At 43.6% G+C, this 18,212-nt stretch overlaps 4 protein-coding genes across 4 annotated transcripts; 3 read left to right on the top strand and 1 right to left on the bottom strand.

The window, feature by feature from the left end:
- Window positions 1-35: 35 nt before the first annotated feature.
- LOC145706557 (uncharacterized) lies at window positions 36-1,816 on the top strand. The gene is made up of 3 exons (XM_081783975.1): window positions 36-459; window positions 506-601; window positions 646-1,816. Exons 1-3 carry the CDS (start codon window positions 97-99, stop codon window positions 865-867), a joined length of 681 nt encoding a protein of 226 aa, XP_081640101.1. The 5' UTR covers window positions 36-96; the 3' UTR covers window positions 868-1,816.
- A 16-nt stretch (window positions 1,817-1,832) lies between these two features.
- Window positions 1,833-7,942, top strand: LOC145706556 (putative rRNA-processing protein EBP2 homolog). The gene is made up of 5 exons (XM_081783974.1): window positions 1,833-1,977; window positions 6,948-7,121; window positions 7,164-7,311; window positions 7,390-7,655; window positions 7,701-7,942. The coding sequence occupies exons 1-5, from the start codon at window positions 1,879-1,881 to the stop codon at window positions 7,878-7,880; spliced, it is 867 nt and encodes a 288-aa protein (XP_081640100.1). The 5' UTR covers window positions 1,833-1,878; the 3' UTR covers window positions 7,881-7,942.
- Window positions 7,943-8,166: 224 nt separating this feature from the next.
- Window positions 8,167-9,757, top strand: LOC145706567 (18S rRNA (guanine-N(7))-methyltransferase-like). Its single transcript, XM_081783986.1, has 4 exons — window positions 8,167-8,507; window positions 8,573-8,765; window positions 8,948-9,113; window positions 9,519-9,757. The coding sequence occupies exons 1-4, from the start codon at window positions 8,227-8,229 to the stop codon at window positions 9,716-9,718; spliced, it is 840 nt and encodes a 279-aa protein (XP_081640112.1). The 5' UTR covers window positions 8,167-8,226; the 3' UTR covers window positions 9,719-9,757.
- A 3,596-nt stretch (window positions 9,758-13,353) lies between these two features.
- On the bottom strand, window positions 13,354-14,985 carry LOC145709095 (uncharacterized). Its single transcript, XM_081786778.1, has 6 exons — window positions 14,877-14,985; window positions 14,263-14,715; window positions 14,090-14,189; window positions 13,744-13,820; window positions 13,633-13,700; window positions 13,354-13,590 (listed from the first exon to the last, which is right to left on the bottom strand). Exons 1-6 carry the CDS (start codon window positions 14,983-14,985, stop codon window positions 13,540-13,542), a joined length of 858 nt encoding a protein of 285 aa, XP_081642904.1. The 3' UTR covers window positions 13,354-13,539.
- Window positions 14,986-18,212: the final 3,227 nt, after the last annotated feature.

Here is an 18,212-nt window from a genome sequence, read left to right as displayed (position 1 = left end):
TTCAAAAATTCAAGCTGCCACAATTCATTCTCTGCTCCTCGATAAAAGATGATTTTAAGTTTCTCGATTTAGATTTCTTTGATCATTCGTCTTCCAATGTCCTTCAACCGCAACAACGTTACCATTAGCCATAAATTGACTGGGGCCGCCGAAATTCCTTGCGTGCTCCAAAGCCGCGAGATGAGAATCGATGGCGACGACGTTTTCCTGCTTCCAGGGCCCAATGTCAAACATTTGACAATGGCTCTCGAGGATGATCTGAAGAAGACTCTTGCGGGCATTGATCACATCGAGGCTCTTATGATTGCGGAGTATATGGCGGAAGGAAATCTTGCAATGGCCGAGGAGACGAAGGAAACATACAAAATCTATCGTGAGCTTCTCATCGAAAAGGCGGAGAGATATGCGAACGAATGGAATAAGGCATTGCATGATGAGTTTCGTGAACTTTTCGGAGGTGTAAGTACCTCGACCATTGTTATTATTCTGATTGAGCTGAATTTAGATGAAAATCACCGTCATGGATTACTATGACGAGGACGGGAATTTGACTCGTAAGGGAGTACCTGACATTGTTCGATCGACAGAGGACACAACCACAGTATGTTTATCAGTTCAATGCCTTTTTAACGAATGTGATTTAAGATCAAAACTTCGCTGACCGACAGCGAAGAAGATAAGGAAGAAGAAAAGGTGTCAGAAGCCGAAGAAATGAAAACGGACTCTGATGAAGAGCCCTTAATTCCGTTGGATTATTATCCAGAGCCTCTGAATCACATTCTTTCTGGTCAGAGAGTTCGCATTGCTCGCAAGAGAAAGGCAAATGAGATGTCAGAGTCTGGCCCAACTGCATCGGAAGACGAATAGGAGATCTGAAGAGATCAGAATCGGACGATAAGTTATCGTCGATAACGAAATTCTTATGTTCGGGATGATTTTTAAGTTTTAAATACCTCTATTTCCATTAGTTTCAACCTTTTATTTCACTCACTGAAATAACTCTTTTTTGTTCAAATTTACGAGTGCTAATAGTTCGACCACCAAAGAAAAGAGATTTTGGATTCCACCTGAAATAGTGGAATTCTTTCACTTTTAACTAAATTTATTTTATAAAAAAATTCATAGCTTCTTCACAGCCGTTACATATCCAAAATATTGCAAAGTCTTCAAAGCTGCCTAAATTTCCAAATTTTTAATTTAAATTCTACTCTTATATTCGGCCACCTTTAATCAAAAATTAATTTACAGATACACTTCTAATTATAACGCTGTCTATCAAGCCCTTTTTTACTGATGCGCTCTTTCAAAAACCACTACCATTTATCAACGTTTTTTTATGTTTCTTAGCCTGTTTCAAAGATGTTCTGACCCTCTATCAGTTCAGCAGTTCAAAACTATATCGTCAATAGTCTATGGACAAATATATTGACAATAGACGAAGCCTTATTTTATACTTATCAGTTCCATGGTAGAACTACTTTTCTAAGACGAGGCGTCGTCTCTCAATATTCCAGAACACCTAGGATGGTCACTTTTCATCGAGTTGATCTTTTACTTTCAGTTTTTAAATTTTTATCCAACTTTGATTCCGAGCACTCATCCTAGCAACTGCCTCTATCTAAAAATGAAAAACCTGGAATGCCCATATTTTGCTCTGAGTAGTGGCGTGGATAAGCCAGCCTCTGTCTTTATTTCTTCGCTAAAATTATTGTAATTTTAAAAAGTAGCCCCTTGTCCACGCTCCTACAGCTGGCGCTCACTCACATCAAAAGTACATATTCAGTCGAATGCTGCAAGTTCGAATTCCTGAATCCATTCTGCTAGTCTTAATAAGTATTGACTTTTTCGCGTATTTAGCGATACAAACAAACAAGAAACATGGACATGGATGAGCTAGAGTTTGAATCAGACTCCGAAGTCGGCGAGGACATGGATTTAGATAGAATCCCTGAGGATCAGGAGGAAGACTCCGATGAAGTATGACTAGGGTCTACGCGCAAAAAATGGGCTACCTCTTCCGCATATTTTCACGGAAATCCAATTGTACCATATTTTAGAGCATCCCTGAATTAGTATAAATCGGTTTTAAAAAGAAAAAAAAATCGAGTTTTTCAACCCTTTTTCTCATGTCAAAGTTCCCAAATTCTGGTGTTTTTCAGTTTTTGGCACCGGAAGTGGGTCGCACCCCTATAAAGTACCCTTTTTTTTGTTCTCTGATAATAGCTTACCGTCTGTTGCATCTATATCAGCAAAAAAACTCGTATCGGGTACCTAGTGCAAGATGAGATTTTTAAGTCGGAAGTTCCTCCGGAAGCACTAAAAATGCCGAAATTCGCTCTACTTCTCTGAACTTGGGATTTCTTGAATGGATAACCCCTGCAACTTATCAGAACTGGTCTTACCAAGACTTATCTAACCGAACCGCCGCCTAACCAGCCGGTTTTCTTCAAGAATCATCGAGTGAACCATAATACAGTTAATTATGGAATTTTTGGACATTTTTTGTCCCAAGATTTTCGAAAAAATGTCCAAAAATTTGATTCATGCTGTCAAAAAAAATGTCCTATCCAAATCGTTTAAAAAATTTTTTTTGAGAAAAATCTCCATCATCCTCTGTTTTTTCCTTCTTCTAAAGACAAAAAAAATTCTAGGAGTACGAGATCAACCTTAAATCTCATCATTTTCAAAGAAAAAGTAAGATTTTCGATAAGAAAAAACGCCATATCTGGCAAAAAACGGAAAATTTAAAATTTTGGCGCAGAAAATGTCCAAAAATTTGATACAGGCACTTTTGAAAAGTGTCCCAAGAAAACCCCTTAAAATTGCAAAAATGTCCAAAAATTTGATGTCCAAAAATTCCATAAAAAACTGTAATGTATGTTTTTTGAATATTGATCAATGGACGATCATTTTGCTCGGCCAGTAAATGGCCACTTATGGTCAACTTTGGTCTTGTTCGGCCGGAGGATCCCGGAGGACCTCCCTGGTGGAAGACCATCCGCTGGAAGACCAATATTCAAAATATTCAATATATGGCCGCGCTCGGTCAGTATATGGCCACCTTTGGTCATCATTGGTCATGTTCGGCCGGAGGACCCCGGAGGACCTCCCTGGTGGAAGACCATTAGATGGAAGACCAAAATTAAATAATAAAATAAAATGCCTTGCTGGGCTAAAAATTGACAATTTCGGCAAACTTTGGTTACTTTATGCTTGAGGACTCCTGGAGGACCCCTTTTGTCGGATAACAATCAACTGGAAGACCAACATTTAAAAAAAAATAAAAATCAATCATAGTCAATTCAGATAGCGACGCCCATTTATTCTTTTAAATCAGTGTCAGGGCGAAGCCGACCCGGAGGGGGGGTCACGCCCATTTATTCTTTTCAATAAGAGTCAGGGCGTAGGCGACCCGGAGGAAAAGCCTACCCGATTATTCTTTTCAATCAGTGTCAGGGCGAAGCCGACCAGAAGGGAAGGCCACGCTCGTTCATTCTTTTAAATCTGAGTCAGGGCGAAGCCGACCCGAAGGGAATGCCACGCTCGTTCATTCTTTTCAATCAATGTCAGGGCGAAGCCGACCCGAGGGAAGGCCAAGCTCGTTCATTCTTTTCAATCTGAGTCAGGGCGAAGCCGACCCGAAGGGGAGGCCACGCCCGATTATTCTTTTCAATTAGTGTCAGGGCGAAGCCGACCCGAAGGGGAGGCCAAGCTCATTCATTCTTTTCAATCAGTGTCTGGGCGAAGCCGACCAAAAGGGGAGGACACGCTCGTTCATTCTTTTCAATCGGTGTCAGGGCGAAGCCGACCCGAAGGGGAGGCCACGCTCGTTCATTCTTTTCAATCAGTGTCTGGGCGAAGCCGCCCCGAAGGGGAGGACACGCTCGTTCATTCTTTTAAATCAGAGTCAGGGCGAAGCCGACCCGAAGGGGAGGCCACGCCCGTTCATTCTTATCAATCGGTGTCAGGGCGAAGCCGACCCGAAGGGGAGGCCACGCTCGTTCATTCTTTTCAATCAGTGTCTGGGCGAAGCCGCCCCGAAGGGGAGGACACGCTCGTTCATTCTTTTAAATCAGAGTCAGGGCGAAGCCGACCCGAAGGGGAGGCCACGCCCGATTATTCTTTTCAATCAGTGTCAGGGCGAAGCCGACCCGAAGGGGAGGCCACGTTCGTTCATTCTTTTCAATCAGTGTCTGGGCGAAGCCGCCCCGAAGGGGAGGACACGCTCGTTCATTCTTTTAAATCAGAGTCAGGGCGAAGCCGACCCGAAGGGGAGGCCACGCCCGATTATTCTTTTCAATCAGTGTCAGGGCGAAGCCGACCCGAAGGGGAGGCCACGTTCGTTCATTCTTTTCAATCAGTGTCTGGGCGAAGCCGCCCCGAAGGGGAGGACACGCTCGTTCATTCTTTTAAATCAGAGTCAGGGCGAAGCCGACCCGAAGGGGAGGCCACGCCCGTTCATTCTTATCAATCGGTGTCAGGGCGAAGCCGACCCGAAGGGGAGGCCACGCTCGTTCATTCTTTTCAATCAGTGTCTGGGCGAAGCCGCCCCGAAGGGGAGGACACGCTCGTTCATTCTTTTAAATCAGAGTCAGGGCGAAGCCGACCCGAAGGGGAGGCCACGCCCGATTATTCTTTTCAATCAGTGTCAGGGCGAAGCCGACCCAAAGGGAGGCCACGTTCGTTCATTCTTTTCAATCAGTGTCTGGGCGAAGCCGCCCCGAAGGGGAGGACACGCTCGTTCATTCTTTTAAATCAGAGTCAGGGCGAAGCCGACCCGAAGGGGAGGCCACGCCCGATTATTCTTTTCAATCAGTGTCAGGGCGAAGCCGACCCGAAGGGGAGGCCACGTTCGTTCATTCTTTTCAATCAGTGTCTGGGCGAAGCCGCCCCGAAGGGGAGGACACGCTCGTTCATTCTTTTCAATCAGTGTCTGGGCGAAGCCGCCCCGAAGGGGAGGACACGCTCGTTCATTCTTTTCAATCAGTGTCAGGGCGAAGGCGACCCAAAGGGGAGGCCACGTTCGTTCATTTTTTCCAATCAGAGTCAGGGCGAAGCCGACCCGAAGGGGAGGCCACGCCCGTTTTATTTTTAAAATCAGTGTCAGTGCGTAGCAGGCCCGAACGGGAGGCCATGCCCAATTGATTCTTTCAAATCAGTGTCAGGGCGAAGCCGACCCGGATGGAAGGCCACGCCCGTTTATTCTTTTTAAACAGTGACAGGGCGAAGACGACCTGAAGGGGAGGCTACGCTCGTTTATTTTTTTTAATCAGAGGGAGGGCGGAGCTGACCCAAAGAGGAGCCCACGTTGGATCATCTTTCTCAGTCAGAGTCAGGGCAAAAAGGATTTAACAGGGCTTTTCTGTTGCGCTTTTGTCTGTTGGATTTTGAAGCTTTGAAATCCCGAATATTGAATCCGTAAGAAACCTTCCGAATGATTTCCGGGACGAAGTTATTCGGAAAATCTAAAAAAATTCGTGAACTTGAAGTATTTTTAGAGACAAGCCTTGCTTTACCTCAGACTTAATAAGATGGACGGAAATCTGATTCTCTTCCGGTCGCCTTCGCCCAAACCCTGATTTAAAGAATGAACAGGCGTGGCCTCCTCTTCGGGTCGGCTTCGCCCTGACACTGATTTAAAAGAAGAATCGGGCGTGGCCTTCCCTTCGGGTCGGCTTCGCCCTTACTCTTATTGAAAAGAATAATCAGGTGTGGCCTCCCGTTTGGGTCGGCTTCGCCCTGACACTGACTGAAAAGAAAAATCGGGCATGGCCTCCCCTTCGGGTCGGCTTCGCCCTGACTCTGACTGAAAAGAAAAATCGGGCATGGCCTCCCCTTCGGGTCGGCTTCGCCCTGACACTGATTGAAAGAATAATCGGGCGTGGCCTCCCTACGGGTCGGCTTCGCCCTGACTCTGATTTAAAAGAATGAACGAGCGTGTCCTCCCCTTCGGGGCGGCTTCGCCCAGACACTTATTGAAAAGAATGAACGAGCGTGGCCTCCCCTTCGGGTCGGCTTCGCCCTGACACCGATTGAAAAGAATGAACGGGCGTGAAAATTGACCAAAGTTTGCCGAAATTGTCAATTTTTAGCCCAGCAAGGCATTTTATTTTATTATTAAATTTTGGTCTTCCATCTAATGGTCTTCCACCAGGGAGGTCCTCCGGGGTCCTCCGGCCGAACATGACCAATGATGACCAAAGGTGGCCATATACTGACCGAGCGCGGCCATATATTGAATATTTTGAATATTGGTCTTCCAGCGGATGGTCTTCCACCAGGGAGGTCCTCCGGGATCCTCCGGCCGAACAAGACCAAAGTTGACCATAAGTGGCCATTTACTGGCCGAGCAAAATGATCGTCCATTGATCAATATTCAAAAAAACATACATTATTATGGTTCACTCGATGATTCTTGAAGAAAACCGGCTGGTTGGGCCGCGGTTACCGGCTGGTTGGGCCGCGGTTCGGTTAGATAAGTCTTGGTAAGACCAGTTCTGATAAGTTGCAGGGGTTATCCATTCAAGAAATCCCAAGTTCAGAGAAGTAGAGCGAATTTCGGCATTTTTAGTGCTTCCGGAGGAACTTCCGACTTAAAAATCTCATCTTGCACTAGGTACCCGATACGAGTTTTTTTGCTGATATAGATGCAACAGACGGTAAGCTATTATCAGAGAACAAAAAAAAGGGTACTTTATAGGGGTGCGACCCACTTCCGGTGCCAAAAACTGAAAAACACCACAATTTGGGAACTTTGACATGAGAAAAAGGGTTGAAAAACTCGATTTTTTTTTCTTTTTAAAACCGATTTATACTTATTCGGGGATGCTCTAAAATATGGTACAATTGGATTTCCGTGAAAATAAGCGGAAGAGGTTGCCCATTTTTTGCGCGTAGACCCTAAGTATGACCTATACTTTTGACGCACTTTAGCATGGGTATTCTAGGAGCTGCGGGTGGCTATTGCGACGGGTCTTATTCAGCCTGGCTCCAAAATCACCATCTCTGGTCAAAAGAATAAGCGCCCAGACATCAACAACGTTGAGGCGATCCAACAGAAGCTCACTGCTCTCAAGAACAAATTGGATTGGACCGAGAGGCTGGATCTCACGATTGAGATGGTGAGTGTGTCAGAATAAGAATACGATTAAACGTTCGTTTAGCCGGTAGAGGAAGGCGAAGACGGCGTAAATCCACTTCTAAAAGACGATTTCGCAAGGGAAGATCATTTCCAAAAAGTAGCGACAGAAGGCGCACGAATCGGAGTTATCAGGTCGAAACGAGCGGGTTTACCTCTCTTGAGGCCGAAAGGTACGTTCTATCAGTCTCATTCATTAGTCCAGTGGCGACTATTTCTGTAAGTTGGGTTTAGTCTAACTGAGGCTTTAGATTACTTCGCGGAAATGGCGAAAAGTGACGAGCACATGGGCAAAGTGAAGGCTAATTTGTTGTCGCAGAAGTCGAAGATTGAAAAGCGCGACAAGATTCGTCAAATGAGACAGCAGAAGAAATTCGCCAAGGACGTACAAAAGCAGGCCAAGGTTAAGAAGCAAGAAGAAAGAAAGATTGCCAAGGAGGAAATCAAAATGATCAAGAAGAAGGGCGAAGCTGGCATCGCAGATTTTAACAAGGTCAAAAAAGACCCGATGAAGAAGGTAAATCAAGAAAAAAATAGAAAGCTAGTAAAATTTGAATTCTAGGGAAAGAAATTTTCGAAACGAGAAATGAAGAATGCTAAATTTGGATTTGGGGGAAAGAAAGACAAAAGAAACGACGCAGAATCGCATTTTGGTGGACCACGAAAGCGGGGACCAGGAGCGAAGGGTGTGCGAAAGCCACAGAAAAGACTCGGGAAATCGCGTCGACAAGCTGCCAAATGAAAGGAATGCTAACTGTACCGTATGAATCCTGTCCCTCAAAATATACAATGAATTGTAAAATATCGCCTTGTTGAGAAATAATTAATTCACGCATCGCATGATTGGTTAAATCGTGTCTTTGATTAGCAGAGGAAATTTAACATCTTGTGCGAACGCAAATGAAAGAAATTATAATTTCAAATTTCTCATGCGTAGCGCATCATAACGAGTCGCCTTATCCTTATAGAAGATGATGAATTCAATTTAATTCACGCTAAAAGGCTCTGATTCGAATGACCATCCGAAAGAAAAAAGTTTAAGAGTGGTCGGTTGTGAGCGTGAATTGTTTGACATCGAGGACCAAAAAATGCGTCCTGAACACACAGCCCCGCCAGAAGTGTTTTATAACACCGATGAAGCGAAAAAATATTCTCGAAATACGCGAATCATGGAGATCCAAGCCACCATGTCCGAGCGTGCGATTGAAATGCTCTGCCTTCCAGAAGATCAGCCCTCCTTTATTCTAGACATTGGTTGTGGCTCTGGACTGTCTGGGGAATGCCTGAGCGAGCAAGGACACCACTGGGTTGGGATGGATATATCTGAGGCAATGCTTGATGTAGCCGTCAGCGAACGGGAAACAGATGGGTAAGTGGTTTTGAAGCGGCAAGATTGGAGGTTCTTGTTGCAGAGTCATCCATTTTTACTTTTAGCGACGTTCAACTGGCTGATATGGGTCAAGGAATTCACTACCGAGCTGGTGTTTTCGACGGCGCGATTTCAATTTCGGCAGTTCAGTGGCTTTGCAATGCGGACAAGAAAGGCCACTCGCCCCCTAAGCGACTCTACCAGTTCTTCAAAACGCTCTATTCGTCGCTCAGGCACGGTGCCCGAGCGGTACTTCAGGTAAAAGCCTTTTCTCTCCGCTTCGATTGCAGTTTGCCAGAAGCGATAAAAGAAGGATTAAATGTTATCGTCTTTTGAGCTTCTTCGTTAAATTTTTATCGTTGTTGCGTATGATCTGAAAAGCCCATTATCCTCGACAGTGAACAAATCAAGTGTTATTGCGCGTGTAATATATGGTTAAGCTTTATCCAGAGACACCTGATCAAATGGAACTGATAATGTATCAAGCAACGCGCGCTGGATTCTCTGGCGGTGTGGTGGTTGATTATCCCAACTCCGCTAAAGCAAAAAAATACTACCTTTGTCTCTTCGCCGGAATTCAACAGGGGCAAGCTCAAGTCCCTGCAGGTGTGTGTGCTTATTTATTCCGAGATTCTCTTCTAAAACTTCTCTTTCTATACAAATAATTCAGGAAATAATCTGATTATGTCTATATCATATAGACTATATGACTTAAATAATAACTCTCAATTGACCACATTCAATAAATTAATCTCTCTGTGTAGTGCGAGCCAAATGCTTTTATTGCTTAATTAGCTGATTGCTAGAGTTGTGATGGGCTTCCTAAATGATCACAGTTTCGCATCAAGTTGATTTATTGCTCGTAAATCAACTAGCTTACATATTTAGTGAAACAATCAGTGATAGAGCGCTGCTCATAACGTTAACACATGATGCGTGACATATCACTGATTTATGAGCTAGTTTGTTTTACAGCGTCAGGCTATCATCTTTGTTGATCGCTGTCTTCAGGGCTGACTGACGAAATGGATACCGCCACGAATACCGATAGAATGCGAACGAAAGACTTTCGCAGTGCAGGCGGAGTCAAGAACGCTACAAGGAAGCAGAAAGTAATTGCCAGAAAAGAACGACATTTGCGAAAAGGAAAGACGACTAAACACAGTGAAAATACCAAGTATACGGGAAGACAAAGAAGGCCTAAGTTTTGAATTGTTCTATTTTTGGAAATAAATGAAGCAAAAAATAATATATTCAAAAATATTTTGGAAGCTCGTGGAAACTTCAACTACATCATGGACTGTTTCCACGCGCCTTTCGGCCAGATTTAATCACTAGATAGAAATTGATTGATGATTTTTTTCATTCTCTTGGCTTTAAAAATACACCGCCACTCCGAAGTACTACTACCCTAGTAGGCGTGTTTTTCCTAAAAAAATTGGTCTACTCACTTATTTTTGCAGGTTTTCGCAGGCTTGTTAGAGGCTTGCTCTAGTAATGAGGATATTTTATCGAGAAAATTGCCTCTTTCGAAAGCTGCGATTACTTTTCAAGTCGCTCATTTAGCCCAGCCCATTATCTTGAAGTGGAAGCCAGTGAACTCGCTTGTCTAGGAGTCACTATTAGCAGCTAAAGTTTAAATATATTAAATATTCACGTTTCCTCTCGATCACCTGTTAGATATAAGTAGGGAGGCTGCAATAAGAAAGCGATGAAGTGTACGTCGTTAATTTATTGGAGGAACCTGGAAACAGGGATAATCGTGTTGTCAAGAGACGGCTTTAATTCAATTTTGAACTGGTCTCCTTTGTTCTGGTCAATTATTTCCGCAGCCATTATAGCGCTGGCGGAGGCATTTAGTGTTCAGAGCACGTTATTTAAGCAGTCTAGGCACTTCCGGTGATAGTGCACAAGGTAGTGAGTTAATTTGGTGGTGTCGGAGGAGCTGCGCCGCGCGAGTAGGATACGAGTAGGCTCAAAATGAATTTTTCGGTTTTAGGCTGAGTACCGTGGTAATCGTCCGACACCAAATGTTGGTGTAGCTCTAGTGCTCCCCGTCAAGTGTGCAGTTACGCGACTCCTCGAGGCTGGTACTTGTTCTAAATCGGGCGTTATGAGCTTACCACACCGGGAAGTACCAATTGATCGCAGGAGCACCACACCTGCACCGCCGCCACCACCGCCCGTTCCTCAATATTGTTTCTCGTGAGAGCGCGCTTTATCAGATTTTGCGAGTCGCTGCGGCCCACCGGAACCGAAGGAACTTGTCTTAACCGTCGCGCGACATCAGCAAAGTGCGTGCGCGCTCGTATCGCCAAAACATGGTGTTACAGGAACTCGCTGCCGAGTACTCTGTAATTCGCCGAGCCATTATTGATAAAAGCGCGAGCACGGTGTAACCTTCATCCGCCGCAAAAATAACTCACCGGGCGTGCCCAAAATAAACGCGCTTCATCGCAATGGGAGCGTTTTATTTTTATTCATTGCACAGCAATATTCTGAAGCTGTTTCGGCAACAAGCGCTATCTAACCTTCAGGTGCCTCCTGCTCTACCACCATTAACTATCTTGAAAATAAACACATCGGAATCAAAGGCAGTCAAGCTGATTTGATGGATTGGGAGTAATCAGCTTTTGCAAGGCTAAATAGCATAATTGAGTTTTGAGCCATTAGCTCCAACGATTACCTCGGTGTGATTATTCTTTTCCAAGACAGAATTGCCCGAAAAACCGCACGTGACCTTAGGAAATGAATTTAACTTGGTGGCGCCAAATCTGTCCCGGCCTGACAGTTGTCGATAAACCAATTTATAACCTTGTAGGATCAATTATGGTGTTCATATCAGGTAAAGGCTAGAGAATGAAAGTTCCGAAAATGAGTTGTAGAATCATGGTCGCATTGGAAAATAATCATCATCGACGAAAACGGGGAAAAAGAAGCTGATCCCGATTTGTACACTCGGCTCGGGAGGGTAAAAATCAAGTTCAAGCAAGAATGTTTCAGCGTTTCTACCATTCTAAACTCGATTTTCAACATAAACAATGTCTCAAAAGATAGAGAAATCAAAGTTTTATTGATTGCCGCTTTTCTTGGGTATTTAGTGCGGGAAGACAAGCAGCACACCCTAATTTACTTGACAAGCTTGAGTTATCAGAACTAATTAGTTCATGCTCAGCGACCTCGGTGACGAAAACATAATAAGATTCCAATTTCAGAGAAGAGAGTCCTCGCAACTCTCATCCACGGATAATGAGTGGTGCTTTACAACATTGTTTCCCCACCAAACAATAATGTATTGTAAGAAATCGAACATAAACAGAGAGCGGCACTCGACTTGTTCACGCTAGAGACTCTGTTTTCGTCATAATTTCAAACTAATTGCGTTCTAAATATTCGGGATCGGGGATTCCAAGGGGATTATTCCACTTTTATCCAAGCGCGCATGATTACAACTTTACAAGAATGAGAATGTAAGAATATTCGGATAACTATGTTCCACTTTATCGGATCACTCATCAAAGAATGCTTTTGTTAGCGTAAAATAACGGCAATAAACGCGATTACTGACTTTTGCGCGCGGTTTGCTCACTCGCGGAGTTTCGCTGAACTTCAGCGTCCGTCGGTTTTTATCGCGAGGAGCAAACTTTGGTTGCGGCGGTGTTTGGTTCCTTTGTCGGTTTGGTGCCGTTGTCGGCAGCGATTCGATTTCGTCAGCAGCCGTAAGCTGCCTTCGAAGGGCTCCCCGCTCCATAATCTGGCGATGGTTGAGTAGTGTAGTAAGTCAAACTACCGTCCCCGTGACGGCCTGCTTGTGGCTTCGGCGGCCACTCCGCGTGGAGTCTCACCGTGGTCTCGGTCGAGTCGGCAAAACATCGCCCGGCGGCCAGCTTCACTCTCGATTATACGCGCCCAAGTCAAATGCAGCTGATAACGAGGCGCATCTCCGCCGCCTTATCGCGCTCAGCAGGACACAAATTCCGAAGAGTGCGACAAGTCTTCTTCGCCGATAACGCTCCGAGCCCTTAATGCCACCATCACACGGCCAGGACGTAGGATCATCAAGCACTGCTAGCGCGACAGTTAAAGTAGCTCCTGCCGCGCAGGAAAATGCCAATTTCATGGCGCATTATTCCGGCCAGCAGCGAGGCCCCTTGTCCGAACACCTTGACCTTTAGGGCGAAATCAAACTGCCAGAACCTGTTAACTTAATCTCAAAAGCAATCAGTTGGATAGCTCGTTGCTTCGCGGCGTCTTTGGGAAGCGATAAAACTAAGTCGATTATTAATGACGCTGTCGCGATCAAAAGACCAGTAAAATTTGTGACATCGTAAAGATACGGATAGTAATTAACACGGTCGGATAGCTACCGCTTACTCGAGACACACTATTCCGTTGATTACTATTTACATCAAAAAGCGAGACTATACTCATTGACAAGTGCTCAACGAGCCTCAACCGCGGCGATTAATGTGAAGATTACTGGCATCCATATTTTGACAGGATATGACGCTGAGAAATAATGCCACCCTAATAAGGCACCCTTTAGAGCAAGGAGTCTTTTTCCAACTATGCAGCGACTAAGACAACGAAACTAAGCGCAGATAAATGAAATTAATTTTAGACAAATAGTTTTGTCTTGGAAGAATTCAGAAGGCAGCGGTGGTCTTTCAATGATGAATAAGTGATGCTGTTGCACTGAATAAGTAATAATCTCCAGGGGTTTGAAATAAAGAATAGTTTCTGTTCATGCTGGTGTAAGTTCGAAGTATTTGAGTGCTGAAATATTGATCAAATATTAAAAGCTACTCACTCCAGCCGATTTTTTATATATTATTATATATTATTTAATTAGATAAATAAGATGAATAATTCGTGAACAAGTGGAGGAAAAAGAATGTCATAGCAAGCGTCCACACGTAAAACTACAGTCTCTTTCAGGTTGCTTTTCGTATAAACCTAGAGCCTTACGTTTCAGCGGCGGAGATTTGCTTGACGAAGGTTGAATTATTCTGGTATTTGCAGTGGAGACTTGTTATTTCACGATCTTGTAAAGCGGGTACATACTGCACATAAATTTATCCTCCTAAATTTAGCAGCTTCGTAAAAGTCCTACTGAGTTCATTACCTGTTCCAAGCCTGGTATTTCTGCGTTGCGCGAGTACAAAAAACATTTGAGGTAGATATCTTCGGAAACTAAATGAGTCGGTCAAAAGCTACAGTTTCTTTGCTTATTTACCTGAAGAATCCGTGTTGTCTGGTAGCCGAGGTTGATCTTTGAGAGCTGTGTATCCAATAGCGGTGATTACGAGTAGACTAAAAACCAAATGTCAACTACCTTAGAAGCTGCTAAAAAGCAAGGTAAAAAGGAGTACACATGACTAGAGAGCATTCTAATTGATCTTTCCAGACAGGAGAGGATCTTGGACAGGTTTTTCACAAGTTCATTATTCATATTGGACCATTCTATCTGTTGCTCATAGCGGCGTGCTAGTCGAGAATAAAGCACCTGTTATAATTTACAGCACTGTCTTATAATGATCATCCTAAGCAGATGAATTTTTCTCAGAAGTAATTCATCTTACCATGGTATAATAAAGTAAATGACGAAGGCGATATAAAGAAAAACTTTTTGTTGAGGTGTTTTTGGTCGATTGGGATCGTATGGTTCTTTCTCGACTTCTTCTCTTACGGGGTTTTTATTGGCAGTCGAAGAAAAACTTTTGTTGAATTATGATTAGTATTTAAACCCAGACTTGGATATCGTCCCCGATATCAATTGTTCCTTTCTTACTTCGTCTTTTTCGCTCATATTTTTCTTTTAGTTCTCGCAGCTCTTCTGACTCTCGGGATTTTCGTTTAGATTTTGTGGATTCTCGAGGACGTCCTTTGGAGTCTCGCTTTGTTCCTCCATTGGCGTTGTCGATTTGCACTTTCTTTGATCCTCTGCGTCTCCCTTCCTCTTTCTCGCCCTTCGAGCTGCGTCCCTCGCTTCTTGAGCTTCTGTGGCTTTTTGAAGTTCTACCAGATGTTGAGCTTCTTGGTTCAGTTCTCTTAGAGCTAGCTCCACTTTCCGGATTCCTTCTTTGAGCCAAATCACTGCCGGTACTCCCTGGTTGACCATCTCGCACTTTTTCTGCGTTTTGCGTTTGAACATTTTCCTTCCCATTTCGCTCATCTTCTCGTTCTTTCTCCAGGTTTAGAAAGACAACTGTGCCCCGATCGAAGTAAAAAAAAATCTAGTTTCGATGAAGGGAACACCACTCACAAACATGCAATTTCTAGAAAATCAATTACGCTACCATAATTTTTGGAGAAACGGTTAGTTCTGGACTTGTCACCTTGAGAAGTGCTCTATTTTTGGTACTTTACTAAACTTGGCTTGAGAGTTTTTTCGGGTGCTCTGTTTCACTTCAGCAGCTTTATCCGCCGCTGGTTTCTTCTCCACGTCTTCGTTTGGTGGAGGAGATGGTGTCCCCATAAATAGGGTTCGAATATGTCTTCCTAATGGCTACCTATATATTTTCAACCTTTCATAAAGGGCTATTTAACAAGGGCTAATAAATATTTAGGCTTTCAGTATCACACGTTGCTTTTTTTAAAGCACCGGTCAAATACACATTCGCAGAGTTAAGTGGCCCATTCCTGTTGAAAATTTCTCGTTTACCGAAAGATTTGAACTGTTTATCCAAAAAGTCGCCTAAATCAACAATTCTAGAAGCACTAAGTCTTGATAAAGATGCTCTCTATTGAAACAGAATATATGCCAAGTGAATATAATCTTTGAATTTTAGAAAAATTGGAGCTTTGGTTTTCTACATATATTTGCGTGATTGCTTTGTCTAACGGTTGCAGATTGCGAATAGATTGAGTTTATTATTGTCGGGTTTCCAGAAATAAATTGCAAAGCAACATTGAAATTCAGGAGATGGCAAAAACGCAGAATGTTGGTGACTTTGAAGCAGAAGTGAACCGTGGGATCTGAGCAAAGATTAGTCAAATATTCCGAATTTGTTGTATTCGACGATGCGCGCTCTTCCAAGAATAATTCTCAAGTTAGGAGTGCGCTAAATGTAGCGGATTACGGCGTGATGGATTATTTCTAAATAAAGATCGCCATTATGGGAGCAGCACTTTTAAGACGAATATAAAACAGAAATTATCAGCGATAAAATAAGACAGTTGCCCTGGGTCCGCTTCGAAACCGCATCAAATGTTCGAGCTCGCGCAGAGTTGCTAATTTACTTTCTTATAATCTGTAGCTGTAGTTTTAAATTGTAACTCCATTGGAGAGAGTGGAATTAGAGCACCGCAAGAGCTCAAACAAAGCTTTCAATCGCTTTCGGGCTCGTTACAAAGGCGATACGGAGGCGACAATTTGCTCTTACTTCGATAAATTCGCTCGTCCGCCTAAGCTAACATTGCCCCAGGCGTGTGCTGTTTATTCTGGCGATAATTCGCTGGTTTGTTCCGTTTGCTCGACTTTCATTAACGTCAGATTTTCTTCTATGTTTGTGCCTTTTACGCTCATCACAGACTCTCTGATGTTCTTGTGGCCATGTAGTTTTGCCTGACACTCCTTCCTTATTGCCGCAGCTTAAAATGTTAAAGACTAGTTCACCGTAAAGAGGCCGTTTAATGAAACCGCATACATCATTTAGTTTAAAAGGCGAGCACGTCCTTGTTTACGTAGCTCAGCTATAAATAATGCTCAAATTAATCCACCCTACGTCTGCCCTTTCGTTTATCACAAAGATTTAATTTCTTGTTATAAAAATGTAGTTCTGTAGAAAAAAGCTCAGCTAGGGAAGAAAATGATTAGAGGCTTTTGTTATTATTATGCGATGAGCATTTGTGAGTGATATACAAAGGCAGTTGATAGACTGTGGGAGCATTCTTTTTTCAATATTCTCGAGCTGAACAAGATAACGGCGCCGATGATCGACTGTCAACGAGACGTCTTTGTGAGTGATTTCGTCAGCGCAGAATCTTTCGAAGTTCTCGGTCCGCCGTTTCCACAGCAAGTCTTGAACGATCTTCCGTCTCGCTAGTTCTGCTTATTCCTGGCTGAGGATTACCTTCAAATTTCCGCGCTGGAAAGTGAAATACTGTCCATTCCATGGCGTACAGAGCACTTCCCAAGATAAGTTCTGATGAAATATCTGTGAGTCGAAATTGGACTACTATACTTATATAGTACATTATAGTAATTGGAACCCAGAGGATTCTCGAAGCGGACAATTAGGAGACTTTTCACAACTGTCAAGCCGGAAGTGTTTGAGCGCACCTGCCAGAAACCATTGGCGTTGTTTTACGAGCCTGATGACTTGCTGTAAAACAAATGAAGGAAGAACTTCCTGTAGTTACTAAATCAAGCGCTCTTTGATTAATTGTGACGGAGAATCGCTGAGCGCATCCCTCAGAATCTATTTCCATCAAAAATTAATGCCACTTGTCATCTGGGCGGCTTCTAGACATGAACCTGATTCTTATGCGACTCTGGGGAAAGCCACGGTCCCGATGCTGGAAGCACGGCGCGCCCTCTCCGAAGGGGATAGTTCCTCGCATGAAAAGATCGGCTGATTTATTCATGGATGTGTTTGTCTGAGGGCCATCGAGGTGTTCTTGCTTTAGAACGAGCCTTGTTTACCCTTGGAAAACAACGAACCCTTGTCAAAAATCGCAAATGTAATTTGCAGAAAAAATAAATAGCAAACATATAAACAACTAAGCTTGCTAAATGACAAGTGTGTCACTTGCATTTTCGATAAAGCGCGTTTCCAGAAGCGTAGTCTTGAATCGTTCGATTAGTAAATAGAAGCTTAATTAGCGATAATTTAAATCTTCTGCTAGTAACCCTCCACTACACACTGTTTAATTATCGAGCTTATTCCGCTCGCGATGAAATTTTAGCCGCTTAAAATGTTTTCGCTCATGAAAATGCTCAAAAGCAATGATTCATGTGCCAGTGCGAGTTCCGAGAGCTTGGGTTTCAAAGGGCTCGTTGATTGATTTCACTCCGTGTCACACACTTGGGCACTGTAATGAGCTATATGAAGAGGCTGCTTGTCGAAGGGGCATTTGCGGTTTGGAAATTTACAATGGAGCTTTTGCTTCACAGTAGCTTGTTTCCTCAGCTACATGTAGCGAAATGGGCGAGGGGCCCAGCTTAGGCGCGATAAAATTCGCTCAAAAGGGCCGCGGAGATTGTCGCCTCGCTCATAAATTATGCTAATGACGAGTGAAGTCCCCCTCGGTGATTAGAGGATTAATGAGATTTCCATTGTTACCGCCACAACTCGAGCCTTGATTCCCAATTTCGATGTAAATATCTAAATTATAATTAACAAATATGGATTCAGAAATTCTGAATTATGGTCATCAAAGAGGTTGAAATCAATGAGTCCCATAAAACTTTGATTTAAGTTGGAAGCTCTTGTTAGATTTCATTAGCATCAATCCATGATTCAAAGTAGCCGCTGTGTTCAGCAATATAATATCTCAATATCGCAATTAGCGACGGGAGTTACGAGTTGTGTCGGTGGTTTATTGAATGTGTGGGAGCAATGTTGGTGGAGGAGCCATGTCGGGAAGGATTTGTTACGGCCGGTGGGATCTAATTATGTCTTGGTTGCGTTTGGCGCTAGGCGCTGGTCGTTTCGTGTCTTTGGAAGCCGGATGCGAGGGGCTCGCGCAGGTCAGGTGATC

The sequence above is a fragment of the Oikopleura dioica genome, chromosome XSR, assembly GCF_907165135.1.
Source record: "Oikopleura dioica chromosome XSR, OKI2018_I68_1.0, whole genome shotgun sequence".
Taxonomy (NCBI): domain Eukaryota; kingdom Metazoa; phylum Chordata; class Appendicularia; order Copelata; family Oikopleuridae; genus Oikopleura; species Oikopleura dioica.
The sequence above is the reverse complement of the archived record's forward strand: the minus strand, read 5'-3'. Positions and strand labels throughout refer to the sequence as shown.

What these genes read in the sequence shown, in the direction of transcription:
- LOC145706557 (XM_081783975.1), top strand. Translation starts at nt 97, where the DNA reads ATGTCCTTCAACCGCAACAACGTTACCATTAGCCATAAATTGACTGGG. An exon ending in TTCGTGAACTTTTCGGAGGT is followed by an intron (nt 460 to 505) that starts GTAAGTACCTCG and finishes AGCTGAATTTAG; the next exon opens with ATGAAAATCACCGTCATGGA. An exon ending in CGACAGAGGACACAACCACA is followed by an intron (nt 602 to 645) that starts GTATGTTTATCA and finishes ATGTGATTTAAG; the next exon opens with ATCAAAACTTCGCTGACCGA.
- LOC145706556 (XM_081783974.1), top strand. Translation starts at nt 1,879, where the DNA reads ATGGACATGGATGAGCTAGAGTTTGAATCAGACTCCGAAGTCGGCGAG. An exon ending in AGGAGGAAGACTCCGATGAA is followed by an intron (nt 1,978 to 6,947) that starts GTATGACTAGGG and finishes TGGGTATTCTAG; the next exon opens with GAGCTGCGGGTGGCTATTGC. An exon ending in AAAAAGACCCGATGAAGAAG is followed by an intron (nt 7,656 to 7,700) that starts GTAAATCAAGAA and finishes TTTGAATTCTAG; the next exon opens with GGAAAGAAATTTTCGAAACG.
- LOC145706567 (XM_081783986.1), top strand. Translation starts at nt 8,227, where the DNA reads ATGCGTCCTGAACACACAGCCCCGCCAGAAGTGTTTTATAACACCGAT. An exon ending in AGCGAACGGGAAACAGATGG is followed by an intron (nt 8,508 to 8,572) that starts GTAAGTGGTTTT and finishes TTTTACTTTTAG; the next exon opens with CGACGTTCAACTGGCTGATA. An exon ending in GTGCCCGAGCGGTACTTCAG is followed by an intron (nt 8,766 to 8,947) that starts GTAAAAGCCTTT and finishes TATATGGTTAAG; the next exon opens with CTTTATCCAGAGACACCTGA.
- LOC145709095 (XM_081786778.1), bottom strand. Translation starts at nt 14,985, where the DNA reads ATGGGGACACCATCTCCTCCACCAAACGAAGACGTGGAGAAGAAACCA. An exon ending in TGATATCGGGGACGATATCC is followed by an intron (nt 14,190 to 14,262) that starts AAGTCTGGGTTT and finishes ACCCCGTAAGAG; the next exon opens with AAGAAGTCGAGAAAGAACCA. An exon ending in ATTTACTTTATTATACCATG is followed by an intron (nt 13,821 to 14,089) that starts GTAAGATGAATT and finishes TTTGGTTTTTAG; the next exon opens with TCTACTCGTAATCACCGCTA.